Source organism: Hyperolius riggenbachi, chromosome 10 (genome assembly GCF_040937935.1).
Source record: "Hyperolius riggenbachi isolate aHypRig1 chromosome 10, aHypRig1.pri, whole genome shotgun sequence".
NCBI classification, from domain to species: domain Eukaryota; kingdom Metazoa; phylum Chordata; class Amphibia; order Anura; family Hyperoliidae; genus Hyperolius; species Hyperolius riggenbachi.
The window spans coordinates 6,724,823-6,749,396 of record NC_090655.1 but is presented as its reverse complement, the minus strand read 5'-3'; the positions used below and the strand labels follow the sequence as shown (position 1 = coordinate 6,749,396).

Genomic DNA, 24,574 nt, shown 5'->3' with positions numbered 1-24,574 from the left:
GTACAGTATAAGCTGTTACTCTGTGCCTGTACTGCTAGTAAACTAGCTGCAGTGTGTGCTGATCTCTGCTACCTCCAGTATGTACAGCATAAGCTGTTACTGTGTCCCTGTACTGATAGTAAACTAGCTGCTGTGTGTGGCGATGCCTACTGTCCGTACAGGTGCAGAGAAACAGTTTATATGTAAATATGGCAGCCTCACAATACCTTTTACTTCAGTTTTTCTTTAACGCTTTGTGAAAATTGGTAAGTGGTACATTAGCCTTTAACATACAGCAAATTGGTGATTATGGCATGTACGGGGCCTTTGCTATCAACCACTTAAAGAGGAACTCCAGTGAAAATAATGTAATAAAAAAAGTGCTTCATTTTTACAATAATTATGTATACATGATTTAGTCAGTATTTGTCCATTGCAAAATCTTTTAAATCCCTGATTTACATTCTGACATTTATTACATGGTGACATTTTTACTGTTGGCAGGTGATGTAGGTGCTGCATGCTGTTTTGGCAGTTGGAGACAGCTGTAAACAGCTATTTCCCACAATGCAAAAAGGTTCACAGACAGGAAACTGCCAGGAGTACCTCGGTACTCAGAGCTTCTTGTGGGAGGGGTCTCACCGCAATATCAGTCATACAGCGCCCCCTGATGGTCTGTTTGTGAAAAGGAATAGATTTCTCATGTAAAAGGGGGTATCAGCTACTGATTGGGATAAAGTTCAATTCTTGGTCGGAGTTTCTCTTTAAGTGGATGGTACTAATTGCCCAAAACGTGCCGCAGAATCTGCGGAAAGGGGAGAGTCGAATTTAAACATGCAATGTGCATTATTACAGTAAACAAGTTTGTTAAGCAGACGTAGGCCAATTCGCTGCAAAATCAAGTTTGGGATTTTTGTCTGTTCATCCCTCATAAGTCTACTGAACTATTATCAGACCCTCATGTGAAGATGTCGCACTAAGTAACAAAAAGTTGACCACGTCGATGACCTGCTTCTCTACAGAATAACCTGATCATGGCTAGACTCTTCTCACCCATTGCACTGGACGCAATCCAAAAACAAAATGGTCGGTGTCCCAATAATTTCACCGCAGAGAATACCGATGTCTGGTTATTGGGCGCCATTGCTCTATAGGCTGGTGTATCCCAGAGCGGTTCTGAGCGTTTTTAAAAGGCTGTTGCGGGGGAAAACCACTTGGCTAATGAGGGATGGTGCAATCCAGAGCGGCTCGTTTTTCCACAAACGCAAACTCGGGGGCTGCAGCATTTTTGAGATTTCTGAGGCGTTTCTGCCTCAATGTAAAGTATAGGAAAATGGAAAACAGCTCTGGGAAACGCCAGATCAGAGCGGTTTTCCAAGCGCTTTTGTTACAGAAGCTGTTAAGTTACAGCTTAAAGGATACCACAACTAACATGTGGCATAATGAGATATACATGTGTATGTACAGTGCCTAGCACACAAATAGCTAGGCTGTGTTCCTTTTTTTCTTTCTCTGCCTGAAAGAGGTAAATATCAGGTATGTAAGTGGCTGACTCAGTCCTGACTCAGACAGGAAGTGACTACAGTGTGACCTTCACTGATAAGAAATTCCAACTATAAAACACTTTCCTAGAAGAAAATGGCTTCTGAGAGCAAGAAAGAGATAAAAAAGGGGGAATTTCTTATCAGTGAGGGTCACACTGTAGTCACTTCCTGTCTGAGTCAGGACTGAGTCAGCCACATGCATACCTGATATTTAACTCTTTCAGGCAGAGAAAGAAAAAAAGGAACACAGCATAGTTATTTGTGTGCTAGGCACTGTACATACCCATGTCTATCTCATTATGCCACATGTCAGTTGTGGTATCCTTTAAGGGCCCAGTCACACTTGTGCATTTTCAGAGTGATTTCAACATTGCTGGAAATCGCTAGTGGTATGAAAAACGTGTGTACAATTAAAGTATATGGAAGTGTTTTTATCTAAGCGATTTTCTGAAACGCAAACATGTTGCCTGCCACGTTTTCTGAGCGATTCTGTAGGCTAAATTGAACTAGAATTCAAAAACCGCTAATCGCTGAAAAAATGCTGGAAAAACGCTTTCTATACAGTGAAAAATTGCTGGGAAATCGCTCGGAAAAAAACACCAGAAATTCGCTCAGCGTTTGCGTTAGCGTTTAGCTATTTCTAGTGTAAATGGACCCTCACTGTAACAAAATATAAAATCTGCTACACAAAAACGCTCCAAACAACGCTAGGCATGTTTCGAAAATCTCTTTAAACATGCCTAGAATCGCTCTGAAAAACAGCTTAAAAAACCGCTAGTGGTTTTTGGTGTGCACTGGGCCTGTCATGAAATAACTGACATTGCTGTGTGTTCTGGTGGTTGTTGGCTGCAGGGACACAGGTTGTATTTCCAGCCATATTCCAGGGGGTGGCGCCAGAGATTTGTGTATTCGCTCACATCGCTGGGAAGATAAACAGCGATGTTCTTTATTAGGAGTCATTAATGTTTAAGCCATTTTTAGCTCTCCGGTTTTGTCTTTTCCGTCGCCGTCTCTTTGTCTGTGAATTAGTGGTACAATCAGTCTGGCGCTAATCCCTCGAGAGTGCTGCCGTTCGCTCCGTATAATAGGTTATCGCACAATCTACTTCCTGCGCTATGAAAGATTCTCCTCCTAATCCTGATCAGTGCGGAGAATCTCAATGAGGGGCTCATATTCTTAGTGAGGAGCGAGAAATCGTCAGCGAAATTAGCCGAGGGGCCGCTGCGGACGAACGTTAATTACATTGTGGTTTATAGTCAGGACAGATGACGATTCTGGTAATGAAATGCGGAGGGCAAATTATACAAGATAACTTCTCTCCTTTATAGTTTTTTTCTGATATTCAATTACATCTCCGTTTTCCTTGGAATTTAGCAATGGCGTTAAAGGACAACTACAGGGAGAGAGTGATACGGAGGCTGCCATATTTATTTCATTTTAAGCAAAACCAGTTGCCTGGCAGCCCTGCTGGTCTTGGCTGCAGTAGAGTCTGAATCGCACTAAACACAAGCATGCAGATAATCCTGTCAGATCTGTCAATAATGTCAGAAACCCTTGATCTGCTGCATGCTTGTTCTGGGTCTATGGCTAAAAGTATAAGGGCTCGTTTCCACTAGAGCGAATCTGCTTGCGTTTTCTGCATGCAGATTCGCATACCCAATAATAGACAATGGACCTGTTTCCATTTGTCAGGAAATCTGTGCGGTGGACTGTGCAGAAAAAAATCTGCACAGCAGAGCCATCAGAATTCGCACACCGCAAAGGCTAGTGCGCGATTCGCCTGTAATGTAATTAATAGGAAATTCACCTGCGTTTTTGCTATGCGAATTTGCGTATGTTTTTGCGTAACATTAATGTAAAAGCACACAGGCACTGACATGGTTAAATTCACATACTTACAAACAGATGCAAATGTTAACGCTTCCCCCTCCCCTGTAGCTGCAGGCCGTCCAGCGCTGGCTCCCCCGAAGTGTCCCGGAACCCTCCCCCGACAAGACTTACAAGGCTTGATATAGTTACCTTGCCTGGCTCCAGCGGGAACAGTGTTGCGGCTCTCCGCACGGAAATAGGCAGAAATAGCCGATTCCAGTCGGGTCCGCACTACTGCGCAGGCGTAAGACGGAGTAGATTGGACCCTACTGGAATCGGCTATTTCCGAGACCAGAGCGGCAACTGCACCTGCGCTGGAGCCGGAAGGGTAAATATTTATATCCCCGCTGTTCGGAGGGGCCAGAGCGAGACCGCCGTGGGACACAGGAGGACGGGGGAAGCCTCAATAGGATCCAGAGGCTTCCCCCTCCCGAGGTGAGTACCCCCAGGGGAATAATTTTTTTTTATACAGATTCTCTTTAAATAAAGCGTGGATTTTATGAGGATTCCCCCAGTGCCTGAACTGGATTACTGCATGCAGGGCCGCGCCTGGGTGGGTGCATGTCTCCGACAGGCGCCGCCCGGCCGCCGCTCACCCCATCTGACCGCCGCTCCCTCCCTCCCTCTAGCCGCTGCCGCCGCGTCAGACCTCGATCGGGCGGCGACCAATAGTGCGAGTGCTAGGACCTAGCACACCGCACTGATATGCGGAAGTGACATCACTTCCACATATAGAGCGGGTGCGTCCAGCGCCCGCTCGTACTTGTCGGGTCGCCACTGATCCTGAGGTCTGCTGACTGCGAGGTAAGGGGGGGAGCGGTGGAGGCGGCTAGAGGGGGGGGGGCTCCCTGTCACTCACTCACTCACTTCCTAATGGGGCTCCCTGTCACTCACTCACTACCTAATGGGCTCCCTGTCACTCACTCACTACCTAATGGGGCTACGTCACTCACTCACTACCTAATGGGCTCCCTGTCACTCACTCACTACCTAATGGGGCTCCCTGTCACTCACTCACTACCTAATGAGGCTCCCTGTCACTCACTCACTACCTAATGGGGCTACGTCACTCACTCACTACCTAATGGGCTCCCTGTCACTCACTCACTACCTAATGGGGCTCCCTGTCACTCACTCACTACCTAATGAGGCTCCCTGTCACTCACTCACTACCTAATGGGGCTACGTCACTCACTCACTACCTAATGGGCTCCCTGTCACTCACTCACTACCTAATGGGGCTCTGTCACTCACTCACTACCTAATGAGGCTCCCTGTCACTCACTCACTACCTAAAGGGGCTCCCTGTCACTCACTCACTACCTAATGGGGCTCCGTCACTCACTCACTACCTAATGGGCTCCCTGTCACTCACTCACTACCTAATGGGGCTCCCTGTCACTCACTCACTTCCTAAAGGGGCTCCCTGTCACTCACTCACTACCTAAAGGGGCTCCCTGTCACTCACTCACTACCTAATGGGGCTCCCTGTCACTCACTACCTAATGGGGCTCCCTGTCACTCACTACCTAATGGGGTTCGCTGTCACTCACTTACTACCGAATGGGGCTCCCTGTCACTCACTCACTACCTAAAGGGCCTCCTTGGCACTCACTCACTCCCTAAAGGGGCTCCCTGGCACTCACTCCCTAAAGGGGCTCCCTGGCACTCACTCACTACCTAAAGGGGCTCCCTGGCACTCACTCACTACCTAAAGGGGCTCCCTGGCACTCACTCACTACCTAAAGGGGCTCCCTGGCACTCACTCACTACCTAATGGGGCTCCCTGGCACTCACTCACTACCTAATGGGGCTCCCTGGCACTCACTCACTACCTAATGGGGCTCCTTGGCACTCACTCACTACCTAATGGGGCTCCCTGTCACTCACTCACTACCTAATGGGGCTCCCTGTCACTCACTCACTACCTAATGGGGCTCCCTGTCACTCACTGCCTAAAGGGGTCCCTGTCACTCACTGCCTAAAGGGGTCCCTGTCACTCACTAGCTAAAGGGGTCCCTGTCACTCACTAGCTAAAGGGCTCCCTGTCACTCACTAGCTAAAGGGCTCCCTGTCACTCACTGCCTAAAGGGCTCCCTGTCACTCACTGCCTAAAGGGCTCCCTGTCACTCACTGCCTAAAGGGCTCCCTGTCACTCACTGCCTAAAGGGCTCCCTGTCACTCACTGCCTAAAGGGCTCCCTGTCACTCACTGCCTAAAGGGCTCCCTGTCACTCACTGCCTAAAGGGGTCCCTGTCACTCATTGCCTAAAGGGGTCCCTGTCACTCATTGCCTAAAGGGCTCCCTGTCACTCACTGCCAAATAGGCTCCCTGTCACTCACTACCTAAACGGGGTCCCTGTCACTCACTACCTAAACGGGGCTCCCTGTCACTCACTACCTAGAAGGGGTCCAGGCTGGCTACATATACTGGGGACACTGGCTGTTTGTCATTATGTGCATTTACTGGTGAAAAGCGGTTTCTTATTCTGTGCATTTACTGGTGAAAAACGGTCTCTTAATATGTGCATTTACTGGTGAAAAGCGGTCTCTTATTATGTGCATTTACTGGGGACAAGCTGTCTCTCATTACGTGCATTTACTGGTGAAACGCTGTCTCTTATGTGCATTTAGTGGGGAAATTTTGTCAGTAAAAATCTTTTGTGAGTAAATTTTTAAGTATTTGTCAGTAAAAAATAACATGAAAGGTTGGCAACACTGGCAGGCTGTGTGGCGCAACGGGAAAGATACAGGCAGCCCACCTTGGGCTTGGCGGGGGGAGGAGCCGACGACAGCGAGCAAGTGTAGGGTGGCCGCAGGCAGCCATAAATACGCAGTGTGTGACTAGCAGACTCGCAGGCAGCCAAAGCCAGCCAGGAGCAAGCCCATGGAAGAGGGGTAGGAATGGGGTATCGCATGCATGCGTAAAGAGGTGGAAGGTAGAGTTGGGCGAACAGTTCGGCTGTGTTAGCCGAACTGCAGCCGAACTGTTCGGCTGCCCAACCTGTCATTTTGCTGTGGCTCTTACTACTTCTGGGTCGCAATGACCCGGAGTAGTACGTCTGCGCTGGCCCGGCGGAGCGCGTCCTAGATCGTGCTCCCGTTGCCGGGCACTCTCTGCGCATGTGTGTGACGTCACTCATGCGTAGAGAGTGCGACCCGGAAGTAGTAAGAGCCACAGCAAAATGTCAGGTTGGGCAGCCGAACAGTTCGGCTGCAGTTCGGCTAACACAGTCGAACTGTTCGCCCAACTCTAGTGGAAGGTGTGAGTGTGATTAGGCAGGACATGGGTGTGGTTATGTGGTTGGGCGTGGTTAATTTAACCACTCCCATAGGCGCCAGAGAAAATCTTGCACCCAGGTGCCAGGCACCCCAGGCTCACCCCTGACTGTATGTGAGTGTAGCACAGGCAGGTGGAGACTGGCGCATTAGTAAGCAACCCGTGTATGTTAATAAAGGGCACCAGTAAAATTCAGCATCCAGGAAACCCAATAGTAGAATATCGGCATATTTAATTACCCATATTCTACTATGAAAGTGTCAAAAGAATCATAAAATATCAGCACTAAATACCAATAATTGACTGAGGCTGGCTTCAAACCAGAAACCATCGTCAGCGAAGCGTCGCGCCCGCTGCACCGCCCAAAACCGGCCTTCACGGAACACCATGCTATTGCGCTGTGTTCCCTCTCTGGCCACCGGCCAAGCAGGAAGTGACACGTGTGATGCGCGCTTGCCGTCACTTCCTGTTTCAGGTATGCGTAAGAGTATTGCGTGCGTCGCGTCGTCACGTCAGTAATTTTTTTTAAAAATCCATGTGTCACCATAGACTAACCTGACTTCCGGGTTGACGTAGATCGGCACAAATCGACGCAGAAGCCGCGCAGTAATGTAGTTCTTGACCTGCGTCGGGGATGCGGCGAAAACGTCACTTCTGCTGCGCCGTAACGTCGGAGTATGAAAGTCTCCACATACCTTCACTGCATAGAGGTAGGGTGTGGCAAAAACACTCACCGCCTCGGTGTGAAAGGACCCTCAAGTTAAACCTACGCCTAATCTAACCCTTCACCTTCCCACTACCGATGCCTAACCTTTCAGCAAAACTGAAGTGAAAAAAACCAACACACCTTAAAGCGGATCCGAGATGAAAAACTAACTATATAACAAGTAACTTGTCTATATACAGTATCTCATCTACAGTTTAGATAGTTTACACAGCAAATCTAAAAATTAGCATAAAAATGGGTATCCTGAATAATTTAATGCATTCTATTATATGTCAATACAAGGTCGCATTAATCTGTCAGTGTGTGACATCTCCTTCAGACGTGCATCTTATGAACCATTTCTGGTGTCTTCCTTGTAGGCGGAGCTGTGACGGACTTTGATGGAGATGGCGTGCTCGACCTCGTTATTTCTCACGGAGAGTCTATGGCACAACCGATATCTGTCTTCAAAGGGAAGCAGGTGAGAATTGACACCTCATAGGTCCCGGTGAAGACGAGAAAGCGATTGGCGAATAATTCTGGGACCATGCCAGTTTTAACACAACACATGTATAGCTTAAAGAGAACCCAAGGTGTGTTTAAAGAATGTTATCTGCATACAGAGGTTGGATCTGCCTAGCCCAGCCTCTGTTGCTATCCCAAACCCCACTAAGGTCCCCCTGCACTCTGCAATCCCTCATAAATCACAGCCGTGCTGTGAGGCTGTGTTTACATCTGTAGTGTCAGTCTCAGCTGCTCCCCTGCCTCCTGCATAGCTCCGGTCCCTGCCCCCGTCCCTTCCCTCCAATCAGCAGGGAGGGAAGGGATGCAGGCGGGGACTGGAGTTCTGCAGGAGGCGGGGAGAGCAGCAGACTGACACTATAGAGATAAACACAGCCAGCTCTGACAAGCTATTTGTCAGCAGCGTGGCTGTGATTTATGAGGGATTGCAGAGTGCAGGAGGACCATAGGGGGGTTTGGGATAGCAACAGAGGCTGGGCTGTATGGGCAGATCCAGCCTCTGTATGCAGATCACATTCTTCAAACCCACCTCGGGTTCTCTTTAAAGAGAACCAGAGACGAAGCACCCTCATGTATTTTACTATATATACCAATGGGAACATGGCAGTAAACACCTACTTTGCTCTCTTCTTCATTCTTCTCTGCTCATTCTGCCTGTTATCAGCCCTGATAAGAATCCCTGACTGAGCATTCAGTCTGGCTTTGCTCAGGAATCATTATAGCTGAACCAGTCTTCTGTGATGTTTTTTCAAGCCCAAGCCCGCCCCCTTCTGGCTCTGATTTCCTGCTAAGAGGATACATAGCAGGAAAGCAGAGCCACAAGGGGGCAGACTTGGGCTTGAGAGGACATCACAGAAGACTGGCTCAGCTATAATCATTCTGGGAAAGCTAGACTGAATGCTCAGACGGAGATTTTATCAGAGCTGATAACAAGCAGATTGAGCAGAGAAGAATGAAGCAGAGAGCAGAGTAGGTGTTTACTGTCATGTTCCCATTGGTATATATGATAATACATAGGGGTGCTTCGTCTCTGGTTCTCTTTAACTCCATTACAGCCGCGTCACGGCAATTGGCGTGAACGTGGCGGCTCCCCAGGACCGCATGATGCCAATTGGTGCCAAGTCCTGGGGCGTGTTTTGCTGTGGATCGCACATCTCTGCTTGAATGACGGAGCTCCTCTCTCTCCCTATGGCGATCTCCGCTAGGAGACTGTTAGACACCGAAACTGCCGTCTATTTACATTGTACAGTGATGCGATCTACGGCAGCGCTGTTACTGGGGAGAGCAGCCGTGTGCCTCAGCTGTCCCCTGGGGAGGCACAGGAGCGATCGGCTGTCATAGGCTGATGCCTAAGACAGCCGATCGCGGTGATTGGCTAGCGGGGAAGGAAGGGAGAGGGTGGAAAATAAATAAAAGAAATAGTACATATTATAAAAAAATATACATTAAAAAAAAAACCCTGCAGCAGCGATCAGAGCCCACCAACAGACAGCTCTGTTGGTGGGCAGAAAAGGGGAGGGGGATCATTTGTGTGCACGGATGTATGGCCCTGCAGCAAGCCATAAAAGCTGCAGAGCCCTAATTTGAAAAAAAATAGCCTGGTCACTAGGAATAGAGAATATATCAATTAAAATGATGGGAATAAAGTTTAGAGTCAGTTAGATACATTTTTCAGTAGACGAATACAAATATTTACACAGATCTGTGCATAAGTCCTGAAACAGGGACACATGAGGAGGAAACAGGGACATGGGGGATTGGGTTCACAAAGAGGGACTGCCCTCCAAAAGCGGGACAGTTGGGAGCAATGCATCACGGACCACAATGTAGATCACATTCTCATGAGAAGCTCTGTTATGTAGGAGGTCCAAGCACAGGTCGGATCTCCAAAATGTGACTAAGCACCATCCCATTCTCAGACGTGGTCTTCTCAGTGGAAGTTCTCACGCTTGATTAGCCATCCTTTGCATTTCAGGGCCTGAAGAACAACTGGCTCCGAGTGATACCGCGCAGCAAGTTTGGTGCTTTTGCCCGCGGTGCGAAGGTGGTTCTGTACACCAAGAAGAGCGGAGCTCATCTGAGGATCATCGATGGTGGATCTGGCTACCTCTGTGAGATGGAACCCGTGGCACACTTTGGTCTCGGTAGGTAACACAACAATAATAATATAATACAATATTATTTGTAAAGCGCTTTTCTCCCATAGGACTCAAAGCACATAGACATGTCTCAGATCAGTATACTGTAGGCTGCTGGCTGAACTGTGTTACAGAGGAAATAGGTGACTAAACAAGTCGATTTTCCATTTGGACTCTGAGGAACTCCAGTGAAAATAATGTAATAAAGTGCTTCATTTTTACAATAATATGTATAAATGATTTAGTCAGTGTTTGCCCATTGTAAAATCTTTCCTCTCCCTGATTTACATTCTGACATTTATCACATGGTGACATTTTTACTGCTGGCAGGCGATGTCACTGGAAGGAGATGCTGCTTGCTTTTTTGGCAGTTGTAAACAGCTGTTATTTCCCACAATGCAACTAGGCTCCCACAGTGTGATGTCAGGCCTTCAGAGCTGTGAGGTGCTGACATCATACTGTGGGAGGGGTTTCACCACAATATCAGCCATACAGCGCCCCCTGATGATCAGTTTGCGAAAAGGTAAAGATTTCTCATGGGAAAGGAGGTATCAGCTACTGATTGGGATGAAGTTCAAATCTTGGTTATGTTTTCTCTTTAACCACCCTGGAATTCTGATTAAATCGCCAGGGCGGCTGCGGGAGGGTTTTTTTAAAATAAAAAAAAAAACTATTTCATGCAGCCAACTGAAAGTTGGCTGCATGAAAGCCCACTAGAGGGCGCTCCGGAGGCGTTCTTCCGATCGCCTCCGGCGCCCAGAATAAACAAGGAAGGCCGCAATGAGCGGCCTTCCTTGTTTTGCTTACATCGTCGCCATAGCGACGAGCGGAGTGACGTCATCGACGTCAGCCGACGTCCTGACGTCAGCCGCCTCCGATCCAGCCCTTAGCGCTGGCCGGAACTTTTTGTTCCGGCTGCGCAGGGCTCAGGCGACTGGGGGGACCCTCTTTCGCCGCTGCTCGCGGCGCTGCCTCCTCCAGATGGATCTGTGACGCGGCGCCGGGTAGCCATGGCAACCTGAGACGCCGGACAGCCAGCACACCCCGCTCCGCGCTCCACGTTCCGGGGCAGACGGAGAAGATTACCAACCGCGGGAGGGCGGGAGGCGGAGTGGAGGGCCCGGTGTAATGTCAAGTTATCCTTCATCTGCTCATACGCAGAGCGGCGGCGATCAGGCAGCACACGCGGCTGGCAAGGTGCTGGCTGCGTGTGCTGCACTTTATTTGATGAAAATCGGCCCAGCAGGGCCTGAGCGGCAGCCTCTGGCGGTGTTGGATGAGCTGAGCTCGTCCAGACCGCTCAGCAGGTTAAAAGGCCACTATAGCGGAAAATTGGAAAAAAACTTAATTCTTATTTGTCTATGTTGGCACATATTTTAAGAGTAAAATGAGCCATAAATTACTTTTCTCCTATGTTGCTGTCACTTACAGTAGGTAGTAGAAATCTGACAGAAGCGACAGGTTTTGGACTAGTCCATCTGTTCATGGGGGATTCTTAGCAAGGATTTTATTCTTTATAAAGATATTCCCTAAAAAGGATTTAAACGATGATGCTGGCCACACAGTTTGTTTTTTGGCAGTTGGACGGAGCAACTGCCATTCACTAAGTGCTTTTGAAAATAAATAAATCCCTGAGAGTCCCCTATGAAGAGATAGACTAGTCCAAAACCTGTCGCTTCTATCAGATTTCTACTACCTACTGTAAGTGACAGCAACATAGGAGAAAAGTAATTTATGGCTCATTTTACTCTTAAAATATGTGCAAACATAGACAAATAAGAAGTCATTTTTTTTTTTTTTTTTTTTACAATTTTCCGCTATAGTGCCCCTTTAAATGCTTCCAGGAATGGAGATGTCCCGATTGGGTGTGGCAGGGAGTTCCAAAGTGTAAGGGCAGCATGACAGAAGCCTCTGTCTCCAAAGGTTTTGAGGTGGACTGAAGTTTGGGCTTGACTAAGCTATTAGATCCTTTTGATCTGAAGTTGTGGAAGGTGTGATGTAGTTGTAACAAGTCCTTCAGGTATCCGGGGCCCAGATTGAGCAAGGATTTGAATGTCAATAAGCCAATCTTAAAGAGACACTGTAACTAGAAAAACCTCCCCTGGGGGGTACTCACCTCGGGAGGGGGAAGCCTCCGGATCCTATTGAGGCTTCCCCCGTCCTCCTCAGTCCCACGGCGGTCTCGCTGCAGCCCTTCAAAGCTGGCCCAACAAATCCGTCAGCCTGTTCAATATTTACCTTATCAGGCTCCAGCGGGGGCGCTGTTTCGGCTTACGGCTCCGAAGTAAACGGAAATACCCGATCTCAGTCAGATCCGTTCTACTGCGCAGTCGCCAGAGACTTGCGCAGTAGAGCAGACCCGACTGAAATCGGGCATTTCCGCCTACTTAGGAGCGCAGCGCCGCTACTGCGCCTGCGCTGGAGCCTGGAAGGTAAATATTTACATCGCCGACGTTCAGAGGGGCACAGCGGGACCCCCGTGGGACGCAGGACGGGGGAAGCCTCGATAGGATCCGGAGGCTTCCCAGTCCCGAGGTGAGTACCCCCCAGGGGCCGTTTTCTCAGTACAGGTTTTCTTTAAACAGAATTTTCCATTTTCATTCCTGTGCAGACCTGTCCTGTCACTCGACACGTCCGAGCAGAACGCTCCTGAAATAGAAAGACTGTTTCTTCAATGTGAAATGTCGAGAGAAGTATTCTCTTTATTCCGTTGCCTAACTTTCCCCACTAGTAGCTTAGCAACAACCTGAGGCCGTCGGCCTAAAACCGAAATACCCAGACATGTTTATGGTACGGTTGTCAAACACTACCTGTGATATCTATGTAAAACAACTGCTCTCCAACCGCGATCATTATAAATCCGGCTCAAGTGGGATTATGCTAAGCTGACTAGCCACAGTGTATTCCGATAGCGCAGGTCATTGTCTGGTTACGTCTCTCGTCTTCAGCATACCCGTCCGCCACTGGAAAATGAGAACCTACCAGCTGTAATACTCTATAGTGTATTTATGTCCTGTGCTTACTTTATAGCGCTTTCCCCGCCTCCAGAGCTCCTCACGGCTTTTCCCGCCTCCAGAGCTCCTCACGGCTTTCCCCGCCTCCAGAGCTCCTCACGGCTTTCTCCACCTCCAGAGCTCCTCACGGCTTTCCCCGCCTCCAGAGCTCCTCACGGCTTTCCCCGCCTCCAGAACTTCTCGCGGCTTTCCCAGCCTCCAGAACTTCTCGTGGCTTTCCCCGCCTCCAGAACTTCTCGTGGCTTTCCCCGCCTCCAGAACTTCTCATGGCTTTCCCCGCCTCCAGAGCTCCTCACGGCTTTCCCCGCCTCCAGAGCTCCTCGCGGCTTTCCCCGCCTCCAGAACTTCTCACGGCTTTCCCCGCCTCCAGAACTTCTCATGGCTTTCCCCGCCTCCAGAACTTATCACGGCTTTCCCCGCCTCCAGAGCTCCTCACGGCTTTCCCCGCCTCCAGAACTCCTCACGGCTTTCCCCGCCTCCAGAACTCATCACGGCTTTCCACGCCTCCAGAACTCATCACGGCTTTCCACGCCTCCAGAACTCATCACGGCTTTCCCCGCCTCCAGAACTCCTCACGGCTTTTCCCGCCTCCAGAACTCCTCACGGCTTTCCCCTCCTCCAGAACTCCTCACGGCTTTCCCCGCCTCCAGAACTCCTCACGGCTTTCCCCGTCTCCAGAACTCCTCACGGCTTTCCCCGCCTCCAGAACTTCTCACGGCTTTCCCCGCCTCCAGAACTCCTCACGGCTTTCCCCACCTCCACAACTCCTCATGGCTTTCCCCGCCTCCAGAACTTCTCACGGCTTTCCCCGCCTCCAGAGCTCCTCTGGACTTTCCCCGCCTCCAGAGCTCCTCACAGCTTTCTCCACCTCCAGAGCTCCTCACAGCTTTCCTCGCCTCCAGAACTCCTCACAGCTTTTCCCGCCTCCAGAGCTCCTCTGGACTTTCCCCGCCTCCAGAACTCCTCACGGCTTTCCCCGCCTCCAGAGCTCCTCACGGCTTTCCCCGCCTCAAGAGCTCCTCTGGACTTTTTCCGCCTCCAGAGCTCCTCTGGACTTTTTCAGCCTCCAGAGCTCCTCTGGACTTTCCCCGCCTCTAGAGCTCCTCACAGCTTTATCCGCCTCCAGAACTTCTCACGGCTTTCCCTGCCTCCAGAGCTCCTCATGGCTTTCCCCGCCTCCAGAACTTCTCACGGCTTTCCCCGCCTCCAGAGCTCCTCTGGACTTTCCCCACCTCCAGAACTCCTCACCGCTTTCCCCGCCTCCAGAGCTCCTCACAGCTTTCCCCGCCTCCAGAACTCCTCACAGCTTTCCCCGCCTCCAGAACTCCTCACAGCTTTCCCCGCCTCCAGAACTCCTCACAGCTTTCCCCGCCTCCAGAACTCCTCACAGCTTTCCCCGCCTCCAGAACTTTTCACAGCTTTTTCCTCCTCCAGAACTTCACAATCAGAATTTCATTTTTCGGCAATAGCCTCATTCACACTTAAAGGAAATGTGAAGCTAGAGAAAAATGTAGATACCTACCTATGTAGAAGGAAAGCTCTGGATCCCATAGCGCCTTCCCGGTCTTCTCTCCACCACTGTCGCCTGTGAACGTTCACGTCTTTGGGGCTCCTTGGACAACTTTGCAAGCACTCGCATCCCTGAGTGCGTCTGAATGTTACCGATATTTTACTACAACTAAACCTAACCCTACTCACGCACAGAAACCCTCCCTCCAATGCCTAACCCTGCGACACCCGTCCCCCAATCCCTGTGTGCAGAGAAGCATCATCATTATCATACATTACCTTGTGAGGGCCGCTGTGTAGTCATCGCTGACGGCGCCGTAATGGCATTAGAAGGGTTAAGTTGACGGATGTGGCGCGTTGAACATCTCAGCTCACAGTTCGGCGCGCTGACTAGCAGCGAGATGTGAGGGCCGCTGTGTAGTCACCGCTGGCGGCACCAATGAGTTAACAGGTCTGGTTAATCTGGAAGGTTTGTTATTTTAGGAATTAAAACAAAAAATGAGCTTTGATGGTCTTGGCAGCACTCGAGCGGCTCTGCTCCCCATCTCTCATCTCTCTGCTCCTTTCATTAGCGAGGAGGAATTCTTGGTAATTGGGAGACGAGGATTTCACAAGACGCTGCCTGCAATAGGGCTTTATCAGCTGTGACTCAGACACATGGCCGGGGTGCGGAAAATGTGGCGGGAAGGAGAAGGCGTGTCACCTGGCGGCAGGAAGTGGGTGACGTCTGATAATCTGCTTTATAGTCACCTGGCTGAGCCAGATCAGCGGCTCTCTTCATAGGAATCCAGAGCAGAATGAATGATTCATCTCCATCCATGCTCTCTATACAATGCTGATATTGTGCAGATGCCCGTAGAATATTTTCCTAAATAAATCACAGGATAAATGGAAAAGAAAAAAAAAACAATAGACACATACAGGCCCGGATTTACCTCACAGGAGCCTATAGGCACAGATGTCCTGGCACCCTAGACTCCGCCCTCCATGCATGCAGGCCCAGATTTACCTCACAGGTGCCTATAAGCAAAGATGTCTTTGCAATCTAGACTTTACCCTCCATGAAGCTACAAACCTCCACTGAATCGCAACCCAAGTGTGCTGACTGGCCTAGCTGTCACTCCTCCCTTACTTCCCTTGTGAGCTTTACGCACTTAGGGTTTTCTCCAGCCCATCGCAGCCGACTGTCCCACGCCGACCGTTCCACTCCCGCTGCCGTCCCGGTCTCCGTACTCGATGCGGAAGCCGACCCCGAGGTCATCCGCATTGCGCCTGTGCGAACCGCCGCTGTCAATCAAGCTAATGTTGTACGCGGCTTACTGTACAGTTGGTAGTAGTTCTGCACCTGCGCAGTAAGCCGCGTACACGTGGGCAGTGGTGCTCAGCAGAGCTCGAATATTCGAGTAGCTCGAATATTCGAGCTCTTTTCCAGCTATTCGAGCTCGGTATTCGAGCTCCGAATAGCTGTAGCTATTCGAATGGGCTATTCGAGTACACTCGAATAGCCCATTCACTATTCGAGCTATTCGAGCAAACGGCGCTATTCGAGCTCGGTACCGAGCTCGAATAGCGTCATAGCCCAGATTGATGTCCTTAGAGCCAATCAGAGGGCTCCCAGGCCCTCTGACGGCAGCCAATCACAGAGGGGGACCCTGGCCAGCCCCTACCCTATAAATAGCGGCCGCCATGTTACGTTTCTCCGTCCTTGCCTGAGACTTGTACAGAGAGAGAGTTGCTCCTTTGTGCTTTGGCTTAGCAAGAGCTCTATTGTGGTCATTTACCTAGCGTTTTTGCTCACATACACCTCCTATACACACCTATATTGTTGTTAGTTAGTTAGACATTGTATTTTAGTTAGTAGCTTTTGTGTTACATAGACAGAGACAGCTGCTGCAGGCAAGCTTACAGCTTTAGGCCTCAGGGCCTGCCTGTGTGGGCAGCTGTCCTCCTGTCCTCTGTTTATTTCTCTCTATTCTATACCAGTATTTCTGCTGTCCTTTACTACTGATTGTATTAGTATTGTAGTTATATACTGTAACTGTACTAGGACACTCACTGTCACTGTTCATAGGCTACTAGCTGCTCCTGCGTGTGTGCACTCACTGTCTGTGTACACACTACACACACTCTATTTCCTTCTGATAACTGATTGATTATTGTAATTGAATATTGTAATTAGTTAGTTGTACCAGTGGCGTACCTAGGGCATTTGACACCCGGTGCTGGGTATTATAAGACACCCCCCCCCCCCCCCAAAAAAAAAGGTGAAGGGGCAAAAAACGGGAGGCGCTATAGCAGGCAAAAAAATGGGCGTGGCCATGATCGGATGAGGGCGGAGCTAACTGTAATTTGACGTGAACCCGGGTGAAAATACACGTAATGTGTGCAGATTTGCCCAGAGAATACGTTCAATCATGTCTGCAGATTTGCCCAGAGAATACGTTCAATCATGTCTGCAGATTTGCCCAGAGAATACGTTCAATCATGTCGGCAGATTTGCCCAGAAAATACATGCAATCATGTCGGCAGATTTGCCCAGAGAATACGTTCAATCATGTCGGCAGATTTGCCCAGAGAATACGTTCAATCATGTCGGCAGATTTGCCCAGAGAATACGTTCAATCATGTCGGCAGATTTGCCCAGAGAATACGTTCAATCATGTCGGCAGATTTGCCCAGAGAATACGTTCAATCATGTCGGCAGATTTTCCCAGAGAATACGTTCAATCATGTCTGCAGATTTGCCCAGAAAATACATGCAATCATGTCGGCAGATTTGCCCAGAGAATACGTTCAATCATGTCGGCAGATTTGCCCAGAGAATACGTTCAATCATGTCGGCAGATTTGCCCAGAGAATACGTTCAATCATGTCGGCAGATTTTCCCAGAGAATACGTTCAATCATGTCTGCAGATTTGCCCAGAGAATACGTTCAATCATGTCTGCAGATTTGCCCAGAGAATACGTTCAATCATGTCGGCAGATTTGCCCAGAAAATACATGCAATCATGTCGGCAGATTTGCCCAGAGAATACGTTCAATCATGTCGGCAGATTTGCCCAGAGAATACGTTCAATCATGTCGGCAGATTTGCCCAGAGAATACGTTCAATCATGTCGGCAGATTTGCCCAGAGAATACGTTCAATCATGTCGGCAGATTTGCCCAGAGAATACGTTCAATCATGTCGGCAGATTTTCCCAGAGAATACGTTCAATCATGTCTGCAGATTTGCCCAGAAAATACATGCAATCATGTCGGCAGATTTGCCCAGAAAATGCATGCAATCATGTCGGCAGATTTGCCCAGAGAATACGTTCAATCATGTCGGCAGATTTGCCCAGAGAATACGTTCAATCATGTCGGCAGATTTGCCCAGAGAATACGTTCAATCATGTCTGCAGATTTGCCCAGAGAATACGTTCAATCATGTCTGCAGATTTGCCCAGAGAATACGTTCAATCATGTCGGCAGATTTGCCCAGAAAATACATGCAATCATGTCGGCAGATTTGCCCAGAGAATACGTTCAATCATGTCGGCAGATTTGCCCAGAGAATACGTTCAATCATGTCGGCAGATTTGCCCAGAGAATACGTTCAATCATGTCGGCAGATTTGCCCAGAGAATACGTTCAATCATGTCGGCAGATTTGCCCAGAGAATACGTTCAATCATGTCGGCAGATTTTCCCAGAGAATACGTTCAATCATGTCTGCAGATTTGCCCAGAAAATACATGCAATCATGTCGGCAGATTTGCCCAGAAAATGCATGCAATCATGTCGGCAGATTTGCCCAGAGAATACGTTCAATCATGTCGGCAGATTTGCCCAGAGAATACGTTCAATCATGTCGGCAGATTTTCCCAGAGAATACGTTCAATCATGTCGGCAGATTTTCCCAGAGAATACGTTCAATCATGTCTGCAGATTTGCCCAGAAAATACATGCAATCATGTCGGCAGATTTGCCCAGAAAATGCATGCAATCATGTCGGCAGATTTGCCCAGAGAATACGTTCAATCATGTCGGCAGATTTGCCCAGAGAATACGTTCAATCATGTCGGCAGATTTTCCCAGAGAATACGTTCAATCATGTCGGCAGATTTTCCCAGAGAATACGTTCAATCATGTCTGCAGATTTGCCCAGAAAATACATGCAATCATGTCGGCAGATTTGGCCAGAAAATACATGCAATCATGTCGGCAGATTTGCCCAGAGAATACGTTCAATCATGTCGGCAGATTTGCCCAGAAAATACATGCAATCGTGTGGCAGACCTGTCCAGAAAACACTTCAATCGTGTAGCAGACCTGGCCAGAACATAAATGCTACCCCTGGCTGCTAATATAAATTAAAAAGAAAAAAAAAACCATTTACTCACCTGCAGCAGAGCTCCTGTTCCGGCCTCCGTCCAGTGCGCAGCTCCCACGATCCTCTGCAGCCAGCAACTCCCAAAGTCTCCAGAGCAGGGCTTTGGACATTTTACTATAGCCCTGCTCTGCCGCTGCGGTGAACTGATACGGCGTCTATTAGATGCCGAAAGTCAGTTCACGCTGGGGGGTGCTTGGAGAATTTTAAGGGGTGCTTCAGCACCCTAAGCACACCCCCCCCCCCCCGCCACTGCCCCCAGTATAGGTAGCTAGCAGTTGCCCCCAGTATAGGTAGCTAGTTGCCCCCAGTGAAGGTAGTATAGTTGCCCCAATATAGCTAGTATAGTTGCCCCCAGGATAGGCAGCATAGCTGCTGCCCCAATGTAGGTAGTGTTGCTGCCCCCAGTGTAGTTTGTATAGTGGCCCCCGTAGAGCTTCCCTCCAGTATAGCTAGTATAGTGGCCCCCATAGTTGCCCCAGTATAGCTAGTATAGTGGCCCACAGTTTAGATAGTATAGTTGCCTCCATTGTAGCTGGTATGGTGCCCCCCCCCCCAGTATAGGTAATATAGTGGCCCCCATAGATGCCCCCAGTGTAGCTAGTATAGTGCCCTGTGCCCCCCCCCCCCCCCCGTTTAGCTGCCTCCAGTATAGTGGCCCCCAGCTGCCAGCTAGTATAGTGGCCCCCAGTTTAGGTAGTATAGTTCCCCCCCCCCCCGTGTAGCTAGAAGGAGGGGTGACAGCAGGGATAGCGGCGGGGAGGGGGAAATATCCCCCCCTCCCTCACCTGGGTCCCCTCCTTCTGCCTCTCTTCTCCCCCAAAAATGCGGGCAGCGGGCCGGTGGCAGTGGGCAGCGTAACGTGAGTATACTCCGCGCTCGCCTGCTCGCTGCCCACTGCCACCGGCCCGCTGCCCGCATTTTTGGGGGGAGAAGAGAGGCAGAAGGAGGGGACCCAGGTGAGGGAGGGGGGGATATTTCCCCCTCCCCGCCGCTATCCCTGCTGTCACCCCTCCTCCTAGCGCTGCTCTTCCCCTCCTTAGTCAGGTGTAGGGGGGTCGTGGCGACACCCCCCTGGCTGACTGGTACCCGGTGCGCCCCGCCCCCCTGCGCCCTTAGGTAGGAACGCCACTGAGTTGTACTTACTGTTACTACTTACTGTACTAGGAGTCTAGGACACTCAGTCACTGTTCATAGGCTACTAGCTCCTGCGTGTGTGCACTCACTGTCTGTGTACACACTACACACACTCTATTTCCTTCTGATAACTGATTGATTATTGTAATTAGTTAGTTGTACTTACTGTTACTACTTACTCTTACTGTACTAGGAGTCTAGGACACTCAGTCACTGTTCATAGGCTACTAGCTCCTGCGTGTGTGCACTCACTGTCTGTGTACACACACTACACACACTCTATTTCCTTCTGATAACTGATTGCTTATTGTAATTAGTTAGTTGTACTTACTGTTACTACTTACTCTTACTGTACTAGGAGTCTAGGACACTCAGTCACTGTTCATAGGCTACTAGCTCCTGCGTGTGTGCACTCACTGTCTGTGTACACACACTACACACACTCTATTTCCTTCTGATAACTGATTGATTATTGTAATTAGTTATTTGTACTTACTGTTACTACTTACTCTTACTGTACTAGGAGTCTAGGACACTCAGTCACTGTTCATAGGCTACTAGCTCCTGCGTGTGTGCACTCACTGTCTGTGTACACACACTACACACACTCTATTTCCTTCTGATAACTGATTGATTATTGTAATTAGTTAGTTGTACTTACTGACTGTTACTACTTACTTACTTACTGTACTAGGGACACTCACTCAGTCACTGTTCATAGGCTAGCTCCTGCGCGTGTTTGCGCGTGCGTGCACTCACTGTCTGTAGTGTACACACACTAAATTTACTTGTGATTACTACTGATTATTGTAACTGCTAGTTGTACTTCCTGACTGTTACTACTTACTTACTGTACTAGGGACACTCACTCAGTCACCTCACCCACCAACCCACTCCATTAAAGTACCCCACTTTTCACCCGCCCTTTTAAAAAACTTTTGTCTATACGCCCAAAACATCGAAGATGTCTGGAAGTGGCAGCCAGCGCGGTTTGGGCAAGGGGAAGGGCAGCAAGGGAATCAGGAGGAGAGGGAGCAGCATTGTGGCAGGCCGCGGCCGCGCCACCATGCACAGTTCCGCAGCAGCAGCAGCAGCGTCAGTGGCTAACATTCCTCCCATAGCCACTGGCCGTGGACGCCTTGGGCGCCGTCCAGCAGGAGCATCTGCAACTCACGCTGCAGAGACACAGCAGCAGCAGCGTGTAGCACCTGCTCCGATTTTCCTCCAGCCGGGTCGGAAACGTCCCATTGAGGAAAAGCATGCAGACACTGTGGTGCAACTCATGACGGAGGATGAGCAGCCCGCCATCAGCTCTGCATCCGAGGCCTCCACCCTCACCACCACCACCACCACCACCACCCCTGTTCGCAGCAGCCGCCCAGCAGGGTCTGGGGAGGAGGCCAGTTCACCGTCACAAGTTGGCGACCTGTCACTCAGCAGTATTTTTACCCCAGGCACCATCAGGGTATTGTCTGCTGTTGTTGGCGATTTTGAGGAGGAGATGCTGATGGGCACTTTGGGGGATGAGGGATTGGACAGCAAGACTGTGGCGACAGTCAAGCAGCCCATCCATGCATCAGGAGAGGAGTTTGGGGGGTCATCATCCCAGCAGGACATGTTTCAGGAGGGGGAGGATGATGATGACCCGGTGACAGACAGAGACTGGGTGCCACCACCTCCAGGGGATGTCGTCCTCAGCAGCTCTGAGGAGGAGGAGGAGGATGCTCTTGTGGGCCTTGCAAGGAGGCGCATCATTGCAAGCATTGGCAGCAGTAGGCAGGTCCCACAGCCTGCTGGTGTCTCAGGCTCAGCAGCAGCAGCAGCAGCATCTGCCAGTACCACCACCAGCCGCACCCAAGCCCCCCCCCCCCCCCCCAACCACCACAGGGAGACAGGCAGCAGCGCTTCCATGCCGTAGGGGGATGTTTCTGTCACCAATCTGGCGATATTTCACCATGCCCACTGTGTACAGCAAGTACGCCACTTGCAACCACTGTCAGCGGAAGTTGAGCAGAGGTGCAGACCCCTTAAAGTTCAGCACCAGCTCGCTCATCAACCACCTTGCTGCGAAACATTTCCACCAGCATGAGGAGTTCCAGAGGCTGAAGGCATCTGGTGCTGGCAGTGGCACCACACCCATCACTGCACAGCCTTCAGCAGCAGCAGTAGCAGCAGCCACCCGCCCTCCTGCTCCTCCAGCAGCACCAGCAGGAGTGCGGAAACGCACTGCTCCTCCCCCCTCTGCAACTCCTGCCGCCGACACTGACGCCTGTTCTGGCAGCCAGTCCTCAGTGGCCTCCTCCGCTGTGTCTGCTGATTCCCGTGCCAGCAAAAGGCCACGCCAGAGCCTTTTGAGCGAGTCCTTCCAGGGGGTGGTTAGGGCTCTGCCTCCCAGCAGCCGTCGCGTGCGGCAGCTGAACGGCTTGCTGGCACGGGCCATGTGCTCCCAACTCCTGCCGTACACGCTCGTGCAGGAGGGGAGCGACATTCGTGCGCTGCTTGCTTGCGCAGCCCCAGACTGGCAGCTCCCCAGCAGACACTTTTTCTCCCGCAAGGCCATTCCTGCACTGCACCGCTTTGTGATGGCCAATGTGGAGCGAGGGCTGGAGCACGCGGTTGGTGAAAGGGTCCACGTCACCATGGACTCCTGGAGCAGCCGCTTCGGGACAGGCCGCTACCTGTCCTTCACTGTCCACTGGGTCAGCTTGGTGGAAGGGGGTGAGGATGGGAGAGCAGCAGCGGGCACAGCAGCAGCAGCAACACAGTGGGTGGTGCCACCCCGCAGGGTCAGGGGAACTGCAGCAGGTTCCTCCGATCCTCTGCCATCCTCCGGCACACCTGGCCAAACCCCCCGCCTCAGCAGCAGCGTGAAGGCCTGCCACTGCCAAGCGCTGCTGCACTTGGTCAGCCTTGGGAAGACCAAGCTGACGGCAACCCATGTGTTGGCCAAACTCCAGGAGCAGGAGAGGATTTGGCTGACCCCCAGAGGCCTCAGAGTCGGAGAGGTGGTGGCCGACAATGGGGCCAATCTGGTTGCCGCAATAGACAGGGGAAACCTGACCCACATCCCCTGTCTTGCCCACGTGCTGAACCTGGTAGTGCAGAAGTTCTTGCGCACCTACCAGGGGATGGGCGAACTGCTGGAAACGGCAAGGAACGTTGTGCGTCACTTCCGGCGCTCGGCTGCAGCCTGTGCGAGCCTGGAAGACGTGCAAAAGGAGCTGGAGCTGCCACGCCATCGGCTGATCCTTGACGTTCCGACTCGCTGGAACTCCACCCTGGCGATGTTGGAGCGTCTGGTTGAACAGAAGCACGCTGTCAACCAGTACCTTGCCCTGGCCACTGTTTCCGCCGCTCAGAGAAGGGACAAGACCAGCAACATCCCGTCCATCGTCCCCGATGATGACTGGAGGCACATGCAGCAGGTGTGCTTAGTGCTGGCTCCCTTTCTGCAGGCCACTAACATGGTGAGCAGGGACCATGCTATGGTCTGCGAGTGGGTGCCCCTGGTTTGTCTGCTGAACAGGGCCCTCGATGCTTTGCTGGAACAGGGAGCGGCAGCCTTGGACCAGCAGGAGCGGCAAGCAGCTGCACAGTCCACCTCTGAGGGGGAGGGGGAGGAGGAGGAGGACTTGGTGGAGGTCCCTGACCTTGCTGCTGATGAGGGGGAGCAGCACAGTGCAGCTGAGTTGGTGCGGGGGTGGAGAGAGGATGAGGCTGACGAGGCAGAGGAGGAGGATGAGGACAGCAGCACTGCCGTCGATGTGCCAGCAGACGTGGCCCGCCTCTTCCCAATGGCAGCGCACATGCTGACGTGCCTGCGCAGAGACCCCAGGGTGATCCAGATGAAGAAGAGGGAGGACATCTGGATCAGCATGATGTTGGACCCACGCCTCAAGGGGAAGTTGAGCCAGTTCCTGCCGCCTGCAGGAGGAGACCCAGCGCAACAAATAAGGAGCTTGCAGCAGGCCCTTGTTGAGCGCTTGGAGGAAGCCTTCCCCCAGCCTTCCACCCCCACTGTCCAGCAGCCAGCACAGAGGCAGCAGCAGGTGCCTGCATCCAGCAGCAAGCGCCCCACAGACCTGCTGTCTCTCAGCCACGAGCTCTACAGGACTGTAGAGGCTCCGGCAGCAGTGACTAGAGAGGAGGTGCATGCAGCAGCATCCTCCTCCGGTCACAGCCAGCGCCTGACCCGCATGGTGGCTGACTACATGGGGTCCTACAGCGGGCTTGACAGCGATGCCCCTGTTGATCCCATGGAGTATTGGGTCAAGCGCCTGGAGATCTGGAGCGAGCTGGCGCAGTACGCCCTGGAAGTGCTGTCCTGCCCCCCTTCCAGCATGCTGTCCGAGCGCTGCTTCAGTGCAGCTGGTGGTGTGGTCACCGAGAAACGCTCACGTCTGTCTCACAAGTCTGTGGACAGACTGACGTTTCTCACGATGAACCAGGCGTGGGTGGAAGGCGAGTTCCTGGCCCCTGTTGTCGGCGAGAGGGGGACATGAACTG

General features: G+C 51.1%; 1 protein-coding gene across 4 annotated transcripts in view; it reads left to right on the top strand.

Annotated features, from left to right (window-relative positions):
- CRTAC1 (cartilage acidic protein 1) overlaps positions 1–24,574 on the top strand; it is an 899,879-nt gene that overhangs the window by 782,135 nt on the left and 93,170 nt on the right. For all 4 annotated transcript variants that reach the window (XM_068257816.1, XM_068257817.1, XM_068257818.1 and 1 more), the window contains exons 10-11: positions 7,758–7,858; positions 9,875–10,043. In XM_068257816.1, coding sequence (XP_068113917.1) covers positions 7,758–7,858; positions 9,875–10,043 — 270 coding nt within the window. The remainder of the gene's footprint in view (positions 1–7,757; positions 7,859–9,874; positions 10,044–24,574) is intronic.